Raw genomic sequence first — 21,696 nt, 5'->3', positions numbered from 1 at the left:
AAAAATTTAAAAATATTCACTAAAAACAAAAAAACACAAAAAATAAAAAAATTCAATTTTTAAAAAACTAAATTCAAAAAACTCAAACCAAACACGCTGATTTGCAAGAAGCAAACGTATTATTAATAAAAAAAATTTACAACACCTCATCCAAATTCAAGAGTTATATTTGGGAGAGGAACATCCAATCATGTCTAACCCTCCTTCCACCCAGCACACCACACTAAACAAAAATGTACACACAAAAACAAATAAAATAATTTTTTTGTGGGGGTGTAAGGAAGGATCGGGAAGAATCTGCCATGTTTAACACTGGGTTAGTATCTCAGCACCATCTGGAGTTATTAAAATGGTATGCTCAAACTGCGCTGATAGACTTCCATCCTCTGTGACAACTGTCCAATTATCATCCCAAATTATGGGATTTATGCTACCTATTGTCAGCATTGGTTCTGCACAAATACAACATAAAAAAAAACAAATCAGTAGTTGATTACACAAAGATGGTTCGGTTCAGTCGTGAATATTGATGATAAATGCAAGAACAGAATAAGAAACAAAACAGAGATAGGCATCATCCAACTATTACAATCAGAGGCCATTAATAGATGCAATAAGCTAATTGCACAAATTAACTTCCTGTCGAAAACGATAATAGATAAATTCAATCACCAAAGCAAGATATTGCTATTTTGGAAGATGCTAGCAATCATGTAGAATAATAAGGTATTGTTTCTCTATATGTGTTGGCAATCATACATATAAATTCATAATATTTTATTCAAGTTCAGCAATCTTTTCAATGGTTTAACATTTAAAGGAAATGAAGAGAAAACAACTCCAAAGTCTTTCTTGAAATGTTTCATGAGAAGGATGTTCAAGCTCGTATATTCTTCGGATAATAAATATTTTTTTTTTCATCTTTCCACAAGAAAAAGAAAACAAACACACACAAAGAAGAAAACAATTCATGTAATAAATTCTTTGACCCTTCACATTACTGGGGCAATGAGCGCTTGCAAACCAATGTTTTTTGTTCTGCACATACCACACTTCCCAAAATAATTTCTATTAGGCTTTCTTTACTTGCTTCAATTTGCTATATGTTGGCAAAAAAGAAAAAAGGCCAATGTTAAAATGCAGTGATAATTCTTTTTACCAATTGTGAAGGTCTGATTCAACATCATCCGTCCATGTTCATTGTTCCCTGGTAGAAGAAAAATGTTATGTCAAATATAAGCAGTTCAACTTTAAGGAAGTGTGCATGCAATTCATGTAAAAATCAGGTAGCTAAAAAGAATTACTGTAGTGAAGAATAACTGGATCAGCATGGAAAACACGCCCCACTCCATGACCAACAAACTGTTGCACAACACCATAGCGATGTCTATCTGCATGATCCCTTCAAAAGAAAGCAATAATTAGTCATTATAAATCAGGACTTAAGAGATCAGATTTTCATTAAACTAAAATTCCTTGATGCCTCCATCAACCAATAGAAACGTAATCTTTTCAATATCAAAAAAAAACAATCAGAAGAACTTTCAAGTAGCCTGCAGTAAAACCCAGATATAGTCAATATCCAGCAGATAACGTTTGAGACAGCTGCATATGAATGTATTAGCAGTCTCAGGTCTAAAAAGATTAAACTTTAATAGCTCTAGAAACTAGCTCGCAAAGTAACCCAATGGCACTGGATACCAAAAATTACCAGAAAGAACTTGTATTAGTCTCAAAACATCAAATACAGAATTATTGATGTGCTTGCATAGTCTTTCAATCAAGGGAAACAAACAGGAACTAAAGAATATAGCAGGTGCCTTACTGTATTATTTTGCCAATTTTCTTGTACTCCACTCCCGGTGCACATATTGATATTGCCTTGTCTAGACATTCTTTTGTAACCTAAAGCAAGAATGCAAAAGATAATTACCATGAAGCATAATTAAGCTTTTCACAAGGGAGATTACATGAAAGGTAATGAATAATAGAAGCAAATGGCAACAACAATTACTGGGACACTTAAAAGATTGACAAACCAACAGTCCAATTCCCTATCTGAGATTTTAGCATTTTAAGTAATGCTACAGCATCAATATCCAAGCAAACTAAGTTATGTTGTTACTAGTTATGCAATTAGCTCTGCAAAACAAGTACAATTTAAATAATCCTTTGAAACAGGCTTTTTGAGTCCTCTTCAATCATGGATTGTCTTTAATTGAAAATTTGTGTAGCATTCCATTCAAATCTAAGTTGTTTTCTTCCTTTGGCATTTCTTTTTAAGATCCCAAATGGAAACCTCATTAATAAGATGAAAGTAATACTAATTACATTGAGACAGTAAACCAGCTTCTTAAAAGAAGTATCTCAAACAAATTTTGGGGCATCTACTTCTTTTAGTAGCTCAAGCTGCTCTAGCAATATCTTGGATGTCATTCAAGGACAGCAGCTGAAGCAGCATCTTTGATATCATTCAAGGACAGGTACTGGGTGCACTCATGTTTAATTTAGTTATTGTTGTCGTTTTATTATAATTTTTGGCAACTTTCTTGGGATATTCCACACCTTTAAAATCATATAAACTTGCATTTGAACATTGATTTAGTTGACAGTACTTGCCAAATTTTGGTTCACATCAACACATTCCTTACTATTCTACACTTGTCCATTATGTGCATGAATGGATAAACCTAAAATGCGTCCAATTATTTAATTATTCAGCTTTTACACGTATAGATAGGTTCTAAGTTCCATGTATCTCTAATTCTTTTTTTCATTCCTACTAACTTTACGATTTCACCAATATTTTCATTTCCATGCCAACCAAAATAACACACTGAAATGATTTTTTTTTATTCTTAATTAGGTCCTCTATAAAGTTCCTAATAAATAAAAAATTACAATAAAGAGCCTAAACTAAGCCCCAATTTAGCACGTCAAGGTTGTCAAGTAAAGCCCATGCCCACGTGGATTCCCAAGCACATTAAAAACCACCCCCAGCTCATTAAATCTTTAAAGGTAATAAAATAACAACCATCTTTTTATTTAACAGGTTAGGCAATTTTTATTTCATTAAATAAGTCGTCAATGATATAATTTTGATCATTTAGAACCAATGGAAGCTTACTAACTGAGAGGGTGATTTATGATCCGGTGGTGGGCCGAGGTATCGACCGAGCAAGTTGAGAGCCCAGCAGTGCATTGGGCCGAGATGATCGACTGTTCACCTAGAGATGGGCTACCAGAATTTGGGCCGGGCAGAGTACGGGCTGAGTGTCACCCCGGACCGGACAGAAACTGCTCGGTAAGGCAGTGCTCGGTCGGACCAGGGTGCCCGGTCCGAATATGGCCAAAGCCGGATTGACCGAGTGACCGGCGGCCAGGAAGGCATGGACAACCGAGGAAGTTGAGTGGCCGGTGCCCGGAAAGGCGTGGTCGGCCGAGGAGACTGTATGGTCGGCAGGAAGGCCGATCAAAGTAAGTATCCGGGCTAGGCTTGGCCGGGATGCCGCTTAGCCCGGTCCTCCGTTTGTTTATCCGGTTAGGCGCTTAAGGTATGAAGCATGGTACGACCGAGGTAGGGCAGCTCGGCTGCCGAGCTCCAGCTGTGCTGACAGGCAGTTGAGAGCAGGTGATGAATGGCATGGTTTATGCTGACAGATGGGATAGCAGAGCCACGTGTCAGGAGATGACAGGGAGTGGATATGGGGCTCAGAAGGTATATAAGCATGTCTGCGCCCCCCATACGCGACAGACGAACATCTCTGTAAGAAATTTCTTACACTAAAACACTCTCCCTTCTCTCTATTCCCTCTAAGGTGTGTGCTAATTTGACCGTCGGAGGGTGTTTCCGACCACACACCGCCAGGTAGCTCACCGTTATTTGCTCGCAGGTGATCGGATATCGACGGAACTCGGAAGAAAGGAATACGGGCACGCCGGAATATTTGCTCCCCGTACAATTGGCGCCGTCTATGGGAAACTTGACAGACAAAACCTTGTCTTCCAGGTTCACCTGATCGCCGTCCATGGCGAACAACGACGAGTTCCCGTTGTCCGCCATCGATGGAGCCACCCCGGAGTATACCCGAAGGAGAGAGGGACCTCCTGCCGTCCATCCAATGGCTGACTTGGGGACGCCCACTGGAGGACAGTCAGGAGACGCGCGGGATAAGCGCGGAAGGAGTCATGGGCGTTCACGCAGTCCAGACAGTCACCGGCGGAGAGACTCACACGCCAGGCGACTGGAAAGCAAGTTAAAGGACCAAGACGCTGTCATCAGGCGGATGGCGGCGGAGATGGAGGATCTTAAGCGGCATGTCAAAGGGAAAGGTGTAGCTGGAGTGGGAGACCACAGTGAGCGCACCCCGTCCCGCCGGTCAGGCGATCAGAGTCAGCGACGTACTCAGTCCATTTCCATCACCAGGAGTTACCAGGTTGGTGATTCCGACATGCGTGCAGAAAAGTCTAGCGCGCAAGACAGCACTTACAAACCCTCACGTCCGGCGACGACGTCGAGGTACTCTTATTCTGCTCAGTCAGAGGACCTACGGGCAGTGTTAAGGGAGCGGGCCCGCCGGCGCGAAGCTCAGAGAATACCTGCTTTCCAGCGGCTCTCCTACGGGGTTCACGGCAGCGAGGAGGTCGGAATGCCTCCACCCCGCCAAGCAATGCCAATATTCGAAGATACAGACTTGGCAAGGCTGAGTGCCACTCCTTTTTCCCTGGAAATAGAAACAACGCCGCTTCTGGCAGGTTTCCACCAGCCTAAGTTCACGCTCTATGACGGCAAAACCGATCCTTATATGCATGTGAGCCATTTCCGACAGGTCATGGCCGGACATAGGCGAAATGACGGACTTATGTGCCTAATCTTCCCGTCCAGTTTAGGTGAGCTGGGCTTAAAGTGGTTTGAGAGGTTGCCGGAAGGGAGCATACAACGGTGGCATCAGTTGGCCGAAGCGTTCGTTACGCGCTTCAAAACCAACACAAAAACACCAAAGGAAGTCGATCACTTGCTGAGTGTCAAGATGGAACCGTGCGACACACTGAAGGCATAGAATTCAAGGTATTGGGAAACCTTCAACGAGATCCTAGATTGCCCGGTCAACCTTGCAATCACGCAATATAAGCGTGGTCTCCCGGTCGGACATAGACTGCGGGACTCGCTTACCATGCACCAACCGACCTCCATGGGCCAGCTCATGCAGCGCATCAATGAGCACATCCGAGTAGAGGATGATGGGTCGGCTTCCACCGTGAAGGCCACTCCGGTCGGAACAGACAAGAAGACAGCAGGCAAGGTGCACGCAGTTGGGCAAGAGTCCAACCGCTCAAATGACCGAGCAGAGGAATCAGACCGAGGTTCAAATCGAAAAAACCGGGGTAGAGGACGTCGGAATGACCGGGATGATTACCCCCGAGATGACGTAGAGGACGCAAACAGAAGAATGAAGGCAAGGACTGGCATAACCACGGTCTTCAAGATTCCAATCTATCGCATACTTAGTGAAATCCGAGACGAGGAGTATGTCCGGTTTCCTGCTAAGTTGGGCGATGGACAAAAGGGCTACAATCCGCGGTATCGTTGTACGTTTCACCGGGAGAGGGGCCACCGGACTGAGGATTGTTTGCCTCTGCGACAACATTTGGAAGAACTGGTTGCGGCCGGGCATCTGGACCTTTACATTGATGGCGGCGTGAAACCAAATCAGGCTCCGGTCGATCCCAGGGGACAGGATGACCGAGATGCACCATCACAAGGAGTTATTAATGTCATCCACGGCATCGTGGAACCGGAGCGCGTTTGCGAACTCCGGGGCATGATCAAGAAGGCAGAGCATATGAGGGAAGTTTTGTCAGTACAGCCTGCCATCAAAAGGGGGAAGACAGAGGAGAAAGACGTGATTAGTTTCACCTCAAGGGATTTAGAGCGTATCCAGACGCCGCACAACGATGCTCTTGTAGTAACACTGCGCGTCAAAGAATTTGATGTTAGACGGATCTTGATCGACCAGGGAAGCTCGGTCGAGATCATGTATTATGATGCGTTCAAACAGCTCAAACTCCGTGAGACAGATTTGGCTCCGGCCACTTCGCCACTGGTTGGATTTAACTCGCAGCCGGAGTGGCCATTGGGAAAGATTATCTTGCCGGTCAAAGCAGGATCCGTGGTCAAGCAAGTGGAGTTTTGGGTGCTACAAGTGCCTTCAACGTACAACCTTATCCTTGGAAGAGGATGGCTTCACGCCATGCAAGCCGTAGCATCGACTTACCACCAGGTGATGAGATTCCCCTCGGCTATGGGGGCAATCGAGGAGATTTGGGGAGACCAGGTCATGTCCAAGCAATGCTTTGTGGCGGTCAACGGGAGCCGGGCTGCCAAAGGATTCGTTCAAATGATCGAGGGACCGGAGGACCAGAGTGTCTTGGATGATGTTGGCACCAAAGCAGAAGACAAGGCAGTTGAAGAATTGGTTGAGGTGCGGATTGATGCCGAGCAGCCGGACAGATTCTTCTTGCTCGGTTCAAGTCTCTCGGCCATGGAGAGAACCGAGATGATTGAGTTTTTAATGGCGAACATCGAAGTCTTTGCATGGTCGCCCTATGACATGCCTGGTCTTGACCCAAGCTTTATCTGCCATCACCTCAATGTCTTCCCTGGAGCAAAGCCAGTCATCCAGCGAACAAGGAGATCGGCGCTGCATCACGCCGAGGTAGTAGCAGAGGAGGTAAAGAACTTGCTTGAGGCACGAGCAATACAGGAAGTGCACTACCCTCGGTGGATTTCCAACACGGTAGTGGTGCCCAAGAAAAATGGAAAGTGGCGAGTTTGTGTCGACTACAAGACAGTCAACCGAGCTTGTCCAAAAGACAGCTTCCCTTTGCCGCGCATTGACCAGCTAGTGGATTTGACGGCTGGACACAATCGGCTCAGTTTCTTGGATGCGTACCGTGGCTATCACCAGATTGCCATGCATGGGCCTGACCAAGAGATCACCTCTTTCACGACTCCAAGGGGACTCTTCTGCTATCGAGTTATGCCCTTTGGTTTGAAAAACGCCGGGGCAACCTTTCAGAGGATGGTGACCAAAATGTTCGCTCCTTTGCTCGGCCGGACAATGGAGGCTTACATCGATGATATGGTGGTAAAGAGCCGACATGAGGCACACCATTTGTCCGACTTAGCCGAGATGTTCGCCATTCTGAAGAAGCACAAGCTGCGCTTGAACGCATCAAAGTGTGCCTTTGGCGTGGGATCCGGGAAATTTTTGGGATTCTTAGTTACGAACCGAGGCATCGAAGCAGACCCTACTCAGATCAGAGCCGTGCAAGAATTGAAACAACCCAGCTCGGCTAAGGACGTGCAGCATCTGGCCGGGATGGCCGCCGCGCTTAATCGATTTATAAGCCGGTCATCAGATCGCTGCCGCCCTTTCTTTCAAGCATTGAAGTCAAAGTTCTCATGGGATGACGAGTGTGACCGAGTTTTGGCCGAGCTCAAAGATTATTTGTCTTCTCCGCCGCTGTTGGTTACACCAGAGCCCGGTGAGGAACTCTACCTTTACCTTGCCGTCTCCCAGCACGCAGTAAGTGCGGTGTTAGTCCGGGCTGAAGGAATTAAGCACCTCCCAATTTTTTACGTAAGTAAGACCCTTCTGCCGGCTGAGACGAGGTACTTGCCGCTGGAAAAGCTTGCGTTGGCACTGATGATGGCTTCGAGGAAATTGGCACATTATTTTCACGCCCATACCATCGTCGTACTAACCGAGTTCCCCCTCAAGGCCTTGTTTGAGCGCGCAGACTTTTCAAGCCGAATATTAAAATGGGCGGTCGAGTTGGGACAGTTCGATGTGAAGTTCCAGCCGCGCACCGCAATCAAAGCCCAAACCTTGGCCGATTTTGTTGCCGAGTTCTCACCTGGCACTCATCCGGTATGCCCGGTCGACATTGCCGGGGCAGATGATGAGACGCCCACAATGCCAACCGAGGAACTTCCAGCTGCAGAAGGTCGCGCCGCGGAGTTAGCGCGCACCATCGAAATTCCCTCAGTTTGCACGGTAATACCTCCCGGTGCTGCGATGACGGAGTTGTGTATCACCAACCCATCCACTCTGTCCGGTACCGCATCACCAAGGGGGGAAGGAATGGTTCCACACAGCTCAGAACTTGATGATTCGCCTACGGACTTGGGCATTCTGAACCAACTTGCTGAGTCCGGTGCCGAATCCTCAAGGGGGGGAGGAATGGTTCCAGGCAGCTCAGAACTTGTGGCCGGCTTCACACCGCAACCTGGTAGCTCAGAACTTGCGGCCGGCTTCACACCGCAACCTGGTGATTCGCCTACGGACTTGAGTATTTCAGACAAACTTGCTGAGTCCGGTGTCGAATCACCAAGGGGCACTGAATTTGAACCGGTCAACACCAAACTTGACACCGCACAGCCGAGCAGTTGTGATCCCATTGCCCTTCGCAACTCTCAAGACCCATCTGACTGCTGGAAGCTTTTTGTGGGGGACATGTGGAAGCTTTTTGTTGATGGAGCGTCCAACCGCCATGGTGCCGGCCTAGGTATTGTTCTTATATCCCCGGACGGCCTAACCATTGAGCATTCCATTACACTTGGCTTCCCGGCGTCTAACAACGAGGCTGAGTACGAGGCGCTTCTCGCCGGGCTCAAGAGCGCGATTCAAATGAAGGCTGCCGAGCTCCTGGTATACAGTGATTCCCAGCTTGTGGTTAACCAAGTTTCAGGGATTTATGAAGCGAAGGACGATAGGATGGCGAAGTACCAAGCTCTGGTCAGGGACCATATCAAGCAGTTTGAGGCAATCAGAGTGCAACGGATTGGCCGGGAAGAAAACAGCCGGGCTGATGAACTCGCCGGCCTCGCTTCCATGGTCAATAGTACGTCTCCAAACCCATTGTTGATTGACTTCCTTCCGCGGCCGAGCATTGAAAACGCCGGGCAGACGGATGTACTCTGCGCCGAGCTAGGCCCTTCATGGATGGACCCCTTGATCTCGTTCCTCAGAGACCGGACTCTTCCAACAGATAAGAAAGAAGCGCACAAAATCCGGGTGAAGTCAGAGCGGTTTTGGCTCTCTCCATCTGGCGCGTTGTATAAGAAGTCCTTCACCGGTCCTTATCTCAAATGCGTGCACCCGAATAGTGTGGAGGCCTTCTTGTTTGAAATTCATGAAGGCATTTGTGGCAGCCACATCGGGGGCAGGTCCTTAGCCTACCGAGCTATTTCGCAGGGATACTGGTGGCCGTGCATGCAGGCCGACGCCCAAAAATATGTCCGCAAGTGCGAGAAATGCCAGAAATTCGCCCATCAGATCCACCAGCCTGCCAGGGAACTTCTTCCCCTCACCAGTCCTTGGCCTTTCGCCATGTGGGGGCTAGATATAGTGGGACCGTTGCCAACAGCACCGGGCAACCGGAAATTCTTCATCGCGGCCACAGATTACTTCACAAAGTGGGTTGAAGCTGAGCCCTTGGCAACCATCAAAGAGAAAGACGTGAAGCGATTTGTCTGGCAGAACGTTGTCACGCGGTTTGGTGTCCCCAAGATTTTGATCTCTGACAACGGCACCCGGTTTGACGGTCGCCTATTCAGAGGATTTTGTGAAGATCTGAAGATAGAATTCTACAACTCCACCCCGGCCTACCCGCAGTCCAATGGTCAAGCCGAAGCATCAAACAAGACTATACTGGATGGGTTGAAGAAACGGTTGGAAAAGGCTAAGGGCAAGTGGGCTGAAGAATTACCGAGCGTCCTTTGGGCATACCGAACAACCCCGCGACGTTCGACCGGGGAAACTCCATTTGCTTTGGCTTATGGCATGGAGGCGGTCATACCCTTGGAAGTTGAAATGCCCACCCTCAGAACTGAGAGTTTTGAGCCCGAACTAAATGCCGAGGCTATTGCCTTGGAGTTGGACCTAGCGGAAGAGCGCCGGGAGAAAGCCCTCATCCATGTGGCCGCCTACCAACAAGAGCTCTCCAAGAAGTATAACAAGACAGTGCACCCCAGACCGTTCGAAGTTGGGGATTGGGTTTTGAGGAAGATTATGGGCAACACCCTGGTGCCAGGAGAAGGCAAACTAGGGGCAAATTGGGAAGGACCCTACAAGATCACTGGTCTGGCTGGCAAGGGGGCTTACCACTTGGAAGATCTAGAGGGAAGAGCCATACCCCGGCCATGGAATGCGGCCAACTTGAAATTGTATTATTTTTAAGCTTTTTACTTTCCTCTTTTTGTAAAGCAATTTTTTGGCTTGCAAAGCAGAATGTAATTCTTTTTGTCAAATTATAGAAGTCATTTTGCTTTAGCACTTGGATTATTGTTTTAGTGTTACGGACCGAGATGGTGTACTCCGGTTGGAAGAGTTGGTGTTTTGTCCAACTTAGGATTCCCAACCGAGATGGTGTACTCCGGTTGGAAGAGTTGGTGTTTTGTCCAACTTAGGATTCCCAACCAAGATGGTGTACTCCGGTTGGAAGAGTTGGTGTTTTGTCCAACTTAGGATCCCCAACCGAGATGGTGTACTCCGGTTGGAAGAGTTGGTGTTTTGTCCAACTTAGGATTCCCAACCGAGATGGTGTACTCCGGTTGGAAGAGTTGGTGTTTTGTCCAACTTAGGATCCCCAACCGAGATGGTGTACTCTGGTTGGAAGAGTTGGTGTTTTGTCCAACTTAGGATTCCCAACCGAGATGGTGTACTCCGGTTGGAAGAGTTGGTGTTTTGTCCAACTTAGGATCCCCAACCGAGATGGTATACTCCGGTTGGAAGAGTTGGTGTTTTGTCCAACTTAGGATCCCCAACCGAGATGGTTTATTCCGGTTGGAAGAGTTGGTGTCTTGTCCAACTTTGGATTCCCAACCGAGATGATGTACTCCGGTTGGAAGTGTTGATTTGTTCAACTTAGTTACAGCCGAGATGGCTATTTCGGTTCATGAATTGGTCTTGTTCTGCTGAAGTACTTAGACCGTGTTATGTATTCCGGTTCGATGAGTTATACCGAGATGTTTTGCTGAAGACAGAGCTGATTACAACCGTGCATACACTTGCAAAAATTTGAATTTTCATTGATAAGAAATTCATTACAAAAAGTGGGGACCAAGCCCGGTTACATCAGCAGTGTTGAAAGCAAAAAATACAAAAGAGAAGAAAATTAAACTAGAGGGGATAGATGAGTGAATTCGTCCTCGCCGACTTCAAGGTCAACGGTTGGACCGGTATCTTGTTCACCGGGCTCCTCATTGCCGGGCTGCTCTTGCACCTCGGCCTCTTCTTCCTCGGAATTTGTCTCCCCGTCCCCATCTTCAAGTCCCTCCTCGGCCTCAGTCTGTAAAGCGCTGAAAACATCGTTGGCATATGGCACGAAGTAGACCGGTAGTGAAGCTTTGGGAGGATTGGCAAAAACGTCGGTGTCAGAGCCCTGGCCGAGCTGTTCGCAAGCGGATTTCCAGCCAGCCTTGAAGTATATGTCTTGTGTTGCAAAGACTTGCTTCTGGTAATTCTTCTCGGCCTCGTTGAAACCCGCGTTGTTGGCAGCCCGGCAAGCCTTCCTCTTCGCCTTCTTCAGAGTGTCAACCTCGGCCTGGAGCTCGCTTTGTTTTTTCTCGGCTGCATTCAGTTGACCGAGCAGCCTGTTATTATCATTGTTGGCCATCTCGAGAGAAGCTTTAGCCCGGCCGAGCTCGGCTTGAAGGCTCTCTACCTGGCTGGCTGTATCGTTTGCCTTTTGCCTAAGCCGGTTGATGCGCTCCAAGACAAGATGTTGTTTTTGAATGGCCTGCACAAAAGCGAAGTAGATTAGAAAGGAGACCGAGAAGAAAAATTACCGGGCAAACACTTTGTGAAATTTTCAAAAGAACGCCGACTTACCCTGGCCATGGACTTCACGGATGACTTGACCAACCGAGTGTCAGGGACGTGGTCACTGCCGACCACGTCGCTCGGTAATAGGAATGCTTTGGACAGATCAAAGGCAAGCAGATGCTCTTTGTCAGCCTTGATCGAAGCAGTTGCCGGGATGTCCTGACCCCGGTGTTTCAACTGAGGACGCCAGGCCGGTACTGGGGCGGGGGCGTCAGTCGGATGCTCGGTAGTTAGCTCGGCGACTAACTCGGCAGATGGGTCTGCCCGAGCCCTTTTCCCGGCCCGCCGTGCAGAAGGTTCTCGGCTGGATTGGCCGGTCGGTTGAGAGGCAAGGGCGACCACAGCGCCACTGGATTGACCGGCGACGGGTGAGCGAGTTGAAACGCTCGGCAGCTCGGCGGACGTGGCGGTGAGTAAGTTGTTGATTCTGCTGCGCTTGGCCATCTCTTGTTCTTCGGTCAGGCGAACGAGGGGGCAGAGTAGGATCCGGTGGAGGAGTTAGAGCTCGGAGGAAGTCGGTGACCCTACTCCGGCGGGGAGCAGAGTATCTATATGTGGGACTGTAGCCGAGGAGTTGGTTACAATCTCGGTCGCGGTAGCGAAGCGCGGCCCTGATCGCCTCGACGTTGGGGAAGTTGTAGTTGGCTTGCAAGGCTTGGATGGCTGCAAAAGAAACAAGAGAATCATTAGTCTACAGAAACGTCAAGTGTAAAAACCGAGATAATATGCACGGCTTACATGTGCTCCCAAAATTTTTGCTAATCATCCAGCCCGGTACCTCGGCTGTCTCGTAGTTACCAGACACCCAGAAGAAGTCATCGTCATGGAGATCCTTGTCTGGTGTGCCGGTCACGATTTTCTCTCTGCCCGGTCTAATCTTGAGGTAATAGGCAAGACCGTCGCCGGTGTGGCCCATCGTGTATTGCCTCAGTATCTCGGCTAGACCTAAGTTGATGCCTAGCCGATTGTTTAATTCATGAACGCCGTTGATTATTCTATAAGTGTTGGTGGACACCTGAGTGGGTGCCAGCCCGGTGCGGCGGAGGAACTCGGTTATAAGAGGGTTGAGCGGGAAACGAAGACCCCCTTCAACGATGGATAGCACGGTGAAGGGGCACTCATCCCTACCCCAAGGTGTGGTCTCCTCTTCTGCGAGCTGCAGGTGGACATCGGCCGGGACGCCGTACTCCTCCCTGAATGTAGCCAGCGCAGCCGGAGTATCCACTAGGAAGCGGAATTTCCCCATTTTTGGTCGGCCTAGTGTATCCCGGCTGAGGGGTTTGGCTCTGGGTATTGGATGTTGCCCGGTCCTGCGAGCCTCAGGAATGACAGTGGTCCCTTTGGACTCTGCAGGAAAAGGATGGCAAGTGTTAAGTGTTAGCGCGGTCGCGCGAAAGGAGCTGGATTTTAGCTCGGTCATTAAGGGTGCCAAACTACCTCGGTTGTCTATCCTATCTAAGGAGCCCGGTCGCCCAAGCGGACCAGATGTTAGCCCGGTTGAACGGCCAAGCCCATTTGTTATCTCGGTTTTCGCCGGGGCTGAAACAAACATGCTGTTTGCCCGGTTTGGTTAGTTTTTTGGATCAAAAGAAGGCCCATAGCCCGGTTCGCCCCAGTTCCCCAATGTTCTTCAGGAAGACGAAGAACACCAAGAACAGTGGGAGGTTTGGGACGGATTCTATGGCCCTTACCCTAAATTCTACGCTTTTTGTACCCTAATGTGTGCAAAATAGGAGAAAATAGCAACGTAAGAGGGATTGAGTATCTTACCTGTGAAGGGCTGAAGTTGTTCTTCCTAAACACGAAGAATGGCAGAATGACAGTCGGGCTTGAGCTTCAGAATCGTCAGAGATGGAGGCAGCGGTAGGAAAAAATGGAACGATGGGGGGCAAGTTTGTATAGGCGAAAGAGACCGCCCAAATTCAAAATCTGACAAGAACGGCGGGTTGGCTTCTCGATGACCAATGGGAGCTCGCCACGTGGCCCCATTTATGGCTACGTCAGGATTGAAGCGACGGGATGAAGAGACGAAGAGCCAGCCGAGCTACTTTCGACGAAAAGGCTGTAAGCCGAGGAACATGACCGGGGAAGTATAGCAGATTAGCTCGGAGAAGGCTTGGCGACTTGACGACCGGAGAAATGTTATCTCGGTCGAAGTGAGTAATCCCAGTCACGCTTTCGCGGACGGGATTAAGGGGCAATTGAGAGGGTGATTTATGATCCGGTGGTGGGCCGAGGTATCGACCGAGCAAGTTGAGAGCCCAGCAGTGCATTGGGCCGAGATGATCGACTGTTCACCTAGAGATGGGCTACCAGAATTTGGGCCGGGCAGAGTACGGGCTGAGTGTCACCCCGGACCGGACAGAAACTGCTCGGTAAGGCAGTGCTCGGTCGGACCAGGCCCGGTCCGAATATGGCCAAAGCCGGATTGACCGAGTGGCCGGCGGCCAGGAAGGCATGGACAACCGAGGAAGTTGAGTGGCCGGTGCCCGGAAAGGCGTGGTCGGCCGAGGAGACTGTATGGTCGGCAGGAAGGCCGATCAAAGTAAGTATCCGGGCTAGGCTCGGCCGGGATGCCGCTTAGCCCGGTCCTCCGTTTGTTTATCCGGTTAGGCGCTTAAGGTATGAAGCATGGTACGACCGAGGTAGGGCAGCTCAGCTGCCGAGCTCCAGCTGTGCTGACAGGCAGTTGAGAGCAGGTGATGAATGGCATGGTTTATGCTGACAGATGGGATAGCAGAGCCACGTGTCAGGAGATGACAGGGAGTGGATATGGGGCTCAGAAGGTATATAAGCATGTCTGCGCCCCCCATACGCGACAGACGAACATCTCTGTAAGAAATTTCTTACACTAAAACACTCTCCCTTCTCTCTATTCCCTCTAAGGTGTGTGCTAATTTGACCGTCGGAGGGTGTTTCCGGCCACACACCGCCGGGTAGCTCACCGTTATTTGCTCGCAGGTGATCGGATATCGACGGAACTCGGAAGAAAGGAATACGGGCACGCCGGAATATTTGCTCCCCGTACACTAACATTTAACAAATCATGGAAAAAAACTAGTCCCGCCATAAACCAATAAAGGAAGAAAATCGTATGAAAAGAGTCATTGACTAGGAAGGATAAAATTGTGATATATAAACCTATACTTAGCTTATGATTCCAGAAAACTATACCTGTACCAAGTTTTTGGCTTCGTCATCAACATCTCCACAAAAGAAAGTTGCAGATGTGTCACCATGATAACCCTGTGAATTACATACAGGATCCATGAATGGACACTAAATCTTAGACATAGCAAGACACAGAATATTTATTAAACAGCATTAGTTAATATAGCCAAAAAAAAAAAGATAAATATATAATAAACATGAAAACAACTAAAGCAATGAGTCTCAGTATTAAACACCACTACATTCCCCATGTATAATGGAAAGTGAAAATGCCAGCAACTGTTTTAGGATAATTTCACTTCGCACAAAGAAAAATCTATAGTTCAGAAGTGTCATTCGTGATTCAACATGTATAAAACATTACAAGTTACTAGGGTTATTCACTTGGTATAATAGGACCCACCATAGCCCAGGCTAAAGGAATAGAACTGCTTACATTTAAAGGCAAAGGGAAAAAGGCAGGGAGTGTAAATGAATACAAGGCAAAAGGAATAGAACTGCTTACATTTAAATAAACGGTGACATCAATATTGATAATATCACCATCCTGCAAATGTCAACATATATAAATGAGCTTTTTGATACAAAAATTTGATAACTTGGTATAATAGGATAAAGTAATTGGAGTACTTCAATAAGACAAACCTCAAGTGCGCGGGAATCTGGTATTCCATGGCAAATGCATTCATTCACTGATGTGCAGACACTCTTTGGAAACCCACCATAGCCAAGAGGCGAAGGATATGCTCCATTGTCAATAATCATTTGGTGAACTGCTTGATCAATTTCGTCTGTAGTTATGCCTGGCTGCCAATAGAAGCAACAGTTAATATCTTTGGATAAAAAAACTACCGGGCTCCTGCTGATGCATACAAATATACAATCTATTTCTTGTTCTTTCACACGCAACTTGTTGCTAGACTGCAGCAGCTTAATAGTATCATACAAGTAGCTTGCCAACTAATGAATACTTAACCAGTTATCCAATGGCCAAGAAGGATAGCCAAGAAGGCCAGTCAAAGTATAGTTCATTCAAATTTCAGAACCCAAAATGTAGGCTGATCCGTGCAAAAAATAATAAAAAGAAAAGTAGGCCAAATTAACAATGGATATTTTACTGCAAAAGTTTACATTAATGCAAAGACTAGTAGAATGGCCACCTTAAAAGTCACCCATGACAAGAGACAAACCTAACCTTTGACCTTATTCCATAAAGTGGAACTTTTTAACACTGCTCCAAGCCATGGCCACCTCATGATCCTTAATTGAAGTGGAAGCAAACAACCAGGGGAGGGGAAAAAATCTTTAACAGGAGTAACTAGGGAAAAAGATTAAAATGTCACCTTGACTAAAGTCCCAGCATATTCAAGAACTTGTGCAGCAAGCCTTCCAGAAGCTCTCATGCAATCTATCCCCTTCTGATTGTGCACTTCAGGTCCACTAGCAATTCCAGGTGGTTTTCGAGATTTGACATAAGGAGGCTGTGGTATGTCATCTGGAACAGGTCGATGAGGAGACACTTTTCCTGGCCTCAGACTTCTACGCTTGCTGCCTGGCAATTCATCAAGATTTCTGCTAATTTCAATTGAAAATCAGCCGCTGATACATAAGCAATAAGCTCAAAGTTGATAATGCAATGGGCTGAAAATCAAAGTCTATAAAGTCCCAGAAATATGCTGAGAAAAATCAACCAAGAAGTATTCACCATCCATATAATCTGTCATAGGTTCATGGTGGCAAAATTTTGGGCAATACTCGCAAAATCTTGGTGAAATTCAGTTTCAAACAGATATGTTGTCCAAAATATAGATATATTATATATAGATGAATTATTACAATATACAATTCTATCACCATATATGAAGCATGGATACTCCAAAAATGAAGCTATACTCATATTAGGTACATATTTGGTACATGTACGGATTGGGTACAACTGCATGTATACAAGGTAAGAGAAATACATATTCACTTCTAAAAAAAATTATTGTTGGGTACGGCTCGGGTACAGAGAGGCTTAAATGCGATTTTCTTAAAAATATAAGGATACTAGAATAAACATATTGTGTCTATTTTTAAATAAAACAAAATGAAGGGCATATCTGCAAATTTCTAAGCTATGATATTCTAACATGAAGTTGATGAAAGTGAAGATTCTTAGCTTCATAGGAATTTCTTTTATACTTAGCTTGCTTTTAGAATTAAACTTTGGTGGGAGCTTCTCTAATGTAATGACATTAAACCAACTAAAAGGACCATACTTTTAGTAATGAACTCTAGTTTTTAGGTTTAATTGTTGACTAATTTTGGCATTCAACTCTAGTTTGTACCTTACTTTAACTACTTTTTGCATTTATTTTTTTAATTGTTTTATATCATGCGCTACTACAAATTATACAAAATATATTTTTATGAACATAACCGGGCCATACCCGTATCTTCTTTGTTTTCTTCATATTGGCATACCCATGCCCATGGTTTATAAATCACCATACATATTTTCTGCCCTCCATCCAAAATTCCAAATTACTTTTTTTGGGAATGTGGCCATTTTCCTAAATTTTGGAAAATTTTAGATCATTCAACAGAGAAGCAATGTTATGAGATTGTTATAAACAACAAAATAAAGATGATTTCAGAAAACATAATCTCACAACTGATGACACCAAAAGAGTAATATATCAAAACACACAATAAAACTTGAATACAAACCTTCTATTGAATAGGAGATTGGTTAAGCCAGAAAATGTTCTCGACAATTGCATAAACACATGTTTGCTTCCTGTGCGCAAAAACGGAAGTATGAATACGGTTATCAATGTATCTTGCATACCTAAAGGCTGAATCTTAAAATTTAAAAAAAAAAAAAAGTGAGGTCATCTCTTTTACAATGGATAATAAGCCTTGGCAATATGATGCCACGTATGTGCTATTGGTCCAAGGATGAATTCCTCCTATTTTCATAATCTTCTAACCAAGCAGTGGATCAGAATCATGTAAGAAGTTAGTATTCGTATAATCCCAAAGTGGTGAAGCTAATAATGAGATTTGTCCCAGTTCTCATAGTGTGATCAGTGAGCTATTACCAAGTTCCTGTGCGGAAATTTCTATACGGTGAGAAGATAACAATCTCATTAGTAAGGCCATCCATCCACTAGCTTTGTTATGCTACATGGTAAATTTGCATCGTGTCACAGCTCAAAAAATAAATAAAAAACACTAGTGATGCACTACCCCACCCCCACCCCCACCCCCCCCCCCCCCCAAAAAAAAATATATATATATATATAATACTAGTATTTTTCCTGGCTCAACTAATTCATTAACTCCTTATTACCCTACCTAATTGAGAGATGGCTACTCAAAATCTTAACTCCACCTTAATTTGCTTGTATGTCTATCTAAGCTAAAATATGAGAGAATAGTCTCACAAATTTCAATTTATTGCACAAAATTTAAAACTCTTACAAATTTCAAGTTACTGCACAAACATTTTAAACTTTTCAATTTAAGATTAAAATATCTGTTGAGTGGTGAGTAGTACAGGATAAGGCACATCCATTTAAAAATGAGTGATAATAATACATGGGCAAAATTCAGCCTTATGCTTGTGCTAAGGACTAGCATATAACACAGTGAACAGGGTTCTAGACTCTTAGTTTGGTTTGAAAGTAGCTCAAGTACAAAAGGAGAATGGGCACAAAACCTTATGCTTATGTGGCCCTTTCTCACATGAAGTTTGCATTATTTGGACACAAGATCACTTCTAATTTCATTCCATCTTTGGCCAATTGAAATTAAACTTAAATCCATCACAACAAGTTATAGCTTTCTCTATCTCAACCAAGTATCAGCTTATATAGCAAGTGACACTGTCTCAATCCATCAACAAATCGGTCATAGTATACAAAAGCTTGAACTAATCTTGCCACGACGAAGGAAGCACGCTCAACAATCATCCATCCAAGAATTAGACTAGATAAATCATCATGTACATATTCAGATCTCAGTTACGAACAATTATAAATTGTCATGTTATGCTGCAACTAATAGGGTGACATGCATTGCTTGATAGATTAAGGGATTTCAAACATCCACACTCTTGCTTAAACACATTATTTTTTTCAATACTACAACCCCTATCTCATACGTTGCTGGAATTCAACCTCCAGTGATGCTACGATTCCTAATCATATCACACACGTAGATCCTACCATTGAAGCCCTCTTATGAACATGCTCTTAAAGCTTAGGTTACTACTTGCCTTCACATAAGAGATGTACTTCATACCCACCCAGAGGTATAGATCGAAAGCCATAGCTATATTCCGAACCCTTTTAAGTTAGCTAAATCATAAAATAACTCCCGGCTCTTTACAAGTCTGAACTGAACTAAGTATATAATCATTCACAGCTCTTTAGAAGACAGTTTGACATCACATTTCAAATGAAATACACACACACACACAAAAGGAAGTAAGTATTTTAATAGCAGCCAAAAAAAAAAGTGCCTTAGGGACACTATCTAGCAAAACCCATAGGTTGAATTTAGGCAGTGATTTGAAAAGGGTAAGGGAAATGTGAATGAAATATAAGTTTAAAAATTTTCTATTTCCCTTTCCCTTTCCATTTCCAAATCCCCATCCAAATAGATGAATCAAACACAGCGTAACAGTCTGTTTGGCAAACTAAGTAAGGAAACAATGATAAGAATAGATTTTCAGTTAGGTGATTGTGTGTGGATGAGCAATAAATAAAACAAGACATGTGTGTCATTTTATATTAAATATTTTGCATTTAGGTGGGAATTTGAAAATAAATAAATAAATTATACTTGCTCACCAAATTTCAACAATTTTGGTGAGAAACAAAACATAAGTTTTAAGAGAAATCTTTTTCTCTCCGATTCTCATCTCCTCAATCGTCGAAACAACTGATGAGAGTATTTATCTCTTTCCATTTCTCTCTTGTTTTCTCATCAAACCTCTCACCAACAAACACTAATAAACCCTAAAAATCTTGTTAGTCTTATCTTGCAAAAAAAAGTTTTCTTAGGTGCCAAGGGTTAAGAAAGTGAAAGCAGGCAGATAATATATTGCCGAAATATAATCGCATTATTGCTTATATAGAGGTATATATGTATGTATAGATGCATATTGAAATGAAGAAAGAAATAAAGAAAGCAGAGGAAGAAGAGAGAGAGAGAGAGAGAGAGAGAGAGCTACCTGGGTTATAGCGGAAGAGAGGATGAAGAGGACGGGTCGATTGAATGAAGCTATAGTCTCCTCCTACAAACGAACAGAGGATTCGAGGCTGAATAGACGAAGCTCCTACCATTCTTACCATGAATACTGACGAAGCACTCTCTGCGTAAATTCTACCTCTCCCCCGTTATCCGTAGAGCCTAATAAAAAATTTATATGGGTGTCAGACACGAATTAGGATCCTCTACTGGCTCTCTCCTCCTTGCATCTAAAATAATGGCCCCGTTAAGCCTATAGATTATAGGTTAATAGGTTAATAAATTATAGATTATGAATTCATTCGGAAGTTGTTAATATATTTCGTAATTATAAATTTAAGTTGTGGAGCGGTGTTTGTTAAATAAATTATGAAATAATTTTTTTAATTAATTTTTATTTTTTATTTGTCTATATTTCTCATAAATAATAATAATAATAATAATCTATAATTCATTTGGGTCTTTTTCTATTTTTTAAAAAATAAAAAAATCTAAGAGTATAACCATAAATTAATATATCCATAGTAGAGTTGATAATCAGAAGTAAGGGATGAGCAGGGCTGGCCCTGAGGTTGAGGGGGCTAAAGCGAACTTTGAAAATGGGGGCTCCTCTTACATTGAAAAAAAAAATTTATGAATAAACGATAAGTTATAACTTTTTTATTTATTTGTAGCCACAAAAAAATTTGTTTGCACATATAATCATTAAAATTATAAACAAAACAATTTAATGAAACAAAATTAGGGTAAAAAGATTAGGAAAAAATTGTTCAATTAAAACTGATAAAGACTTAGGTAAAAAAATTTGGACAAAATTATTTATTCTACTAAAATCTAATAGATAAAGAAGGTTAAAAAAAAAAAAAATATATATATATATATAGTCCATATATTGTATGTATTATTTTTCTTGGGGCCAAACTTTTTTTTTATATATATATTTTCATTTTAATAAATATAAACAAAAAAACTACACTTATAAATAAGTATGGGTAAACTATACATGGACCCGATAAATATTTTGGGGCCCTTTAAATTGATCCTAAAACCAAAAAAAAAAACATTGAGCCTATAATATTTTACCAAATTTTGGGGCCCTATTTCGAGGCCAAAATTTTGGGGCCTAAGGCCCAGGTCTTACTGGCCTTAGGCCAGAGCCGCCCCTGGGGGTGAGCAGCTTCTCAGAATCAGTTTTTTTGAGTTAAAATAAACTGTTAGAATCAGAAGCTGTTTGAAATAAGTTTAATCAAATAGTCAAAAATAATTTTTTCAAAGCTAAAAGCCATAAGTTAACTTTGAAAATCTGAAACAAACACCCACATGTAACAATCCAAATTTGATTATTTTTATAAAAAAAAATATAGTATTTTTTTAAAACTAGTATGATTTGGAC

General features: G+C 44.0%; 1 protein-coding gene across 1 annotated transcript; it reads right to left on the bottom strand.

The window, feature by feature from the left end:
* Positions 1 to 100: 100 nt before the first annotated feature.
* On the bottom strand, positions 101 to 20,576 carry MAP1D (methionine aminopeptidase 1D). Its single transcript, XM_028250579.2, has 10 exons — positions 20,287 to 20,576; positions 17,775 to 17,844; positions 16,406 to 16,634; positions 15,708 to 15,869; positions 15,568 to 15,609; positions 15,066 to 15,137; positions 1,826 to 1,905; positions 1,305 to 1,402; positions 1,160 to 1,207; positions 101 to 452 (listed from the first exon to the last, which is right to left on the bottom strand). The coding sequence occupies exons 1-10, from the start codon at positions 20,405 to 20,407 to the stop codon at positions 307 to 309; spliced, it is 1,068 nt and encodes a 355-aa protein (XP_028106380.1). The 5' UTR covers positions 20,408 to 20,576; the 3' UTR covers positions 101 to 306.
* Positions 20,577 to 21,696: the final 1,120 nt, after the last annotated feature.

This window comes from Camellia sinensis, chromosome 1, assembly GCF_055761805.1.
Source record: "Camellia sinensis isolate YWXY chromosome 1, ASM5576180v1, whole genome shotgun sequence".
Taxonomy (NCBI): Eukaryota; Viridiplantae; Streptophyta; class Magnoliopsida; order Ericales; family Theaceae; genus Camellia; species Camellia sinensis.
This window is presented reverse-complemented; position numbering and strand designations above follow the sequence as displayed.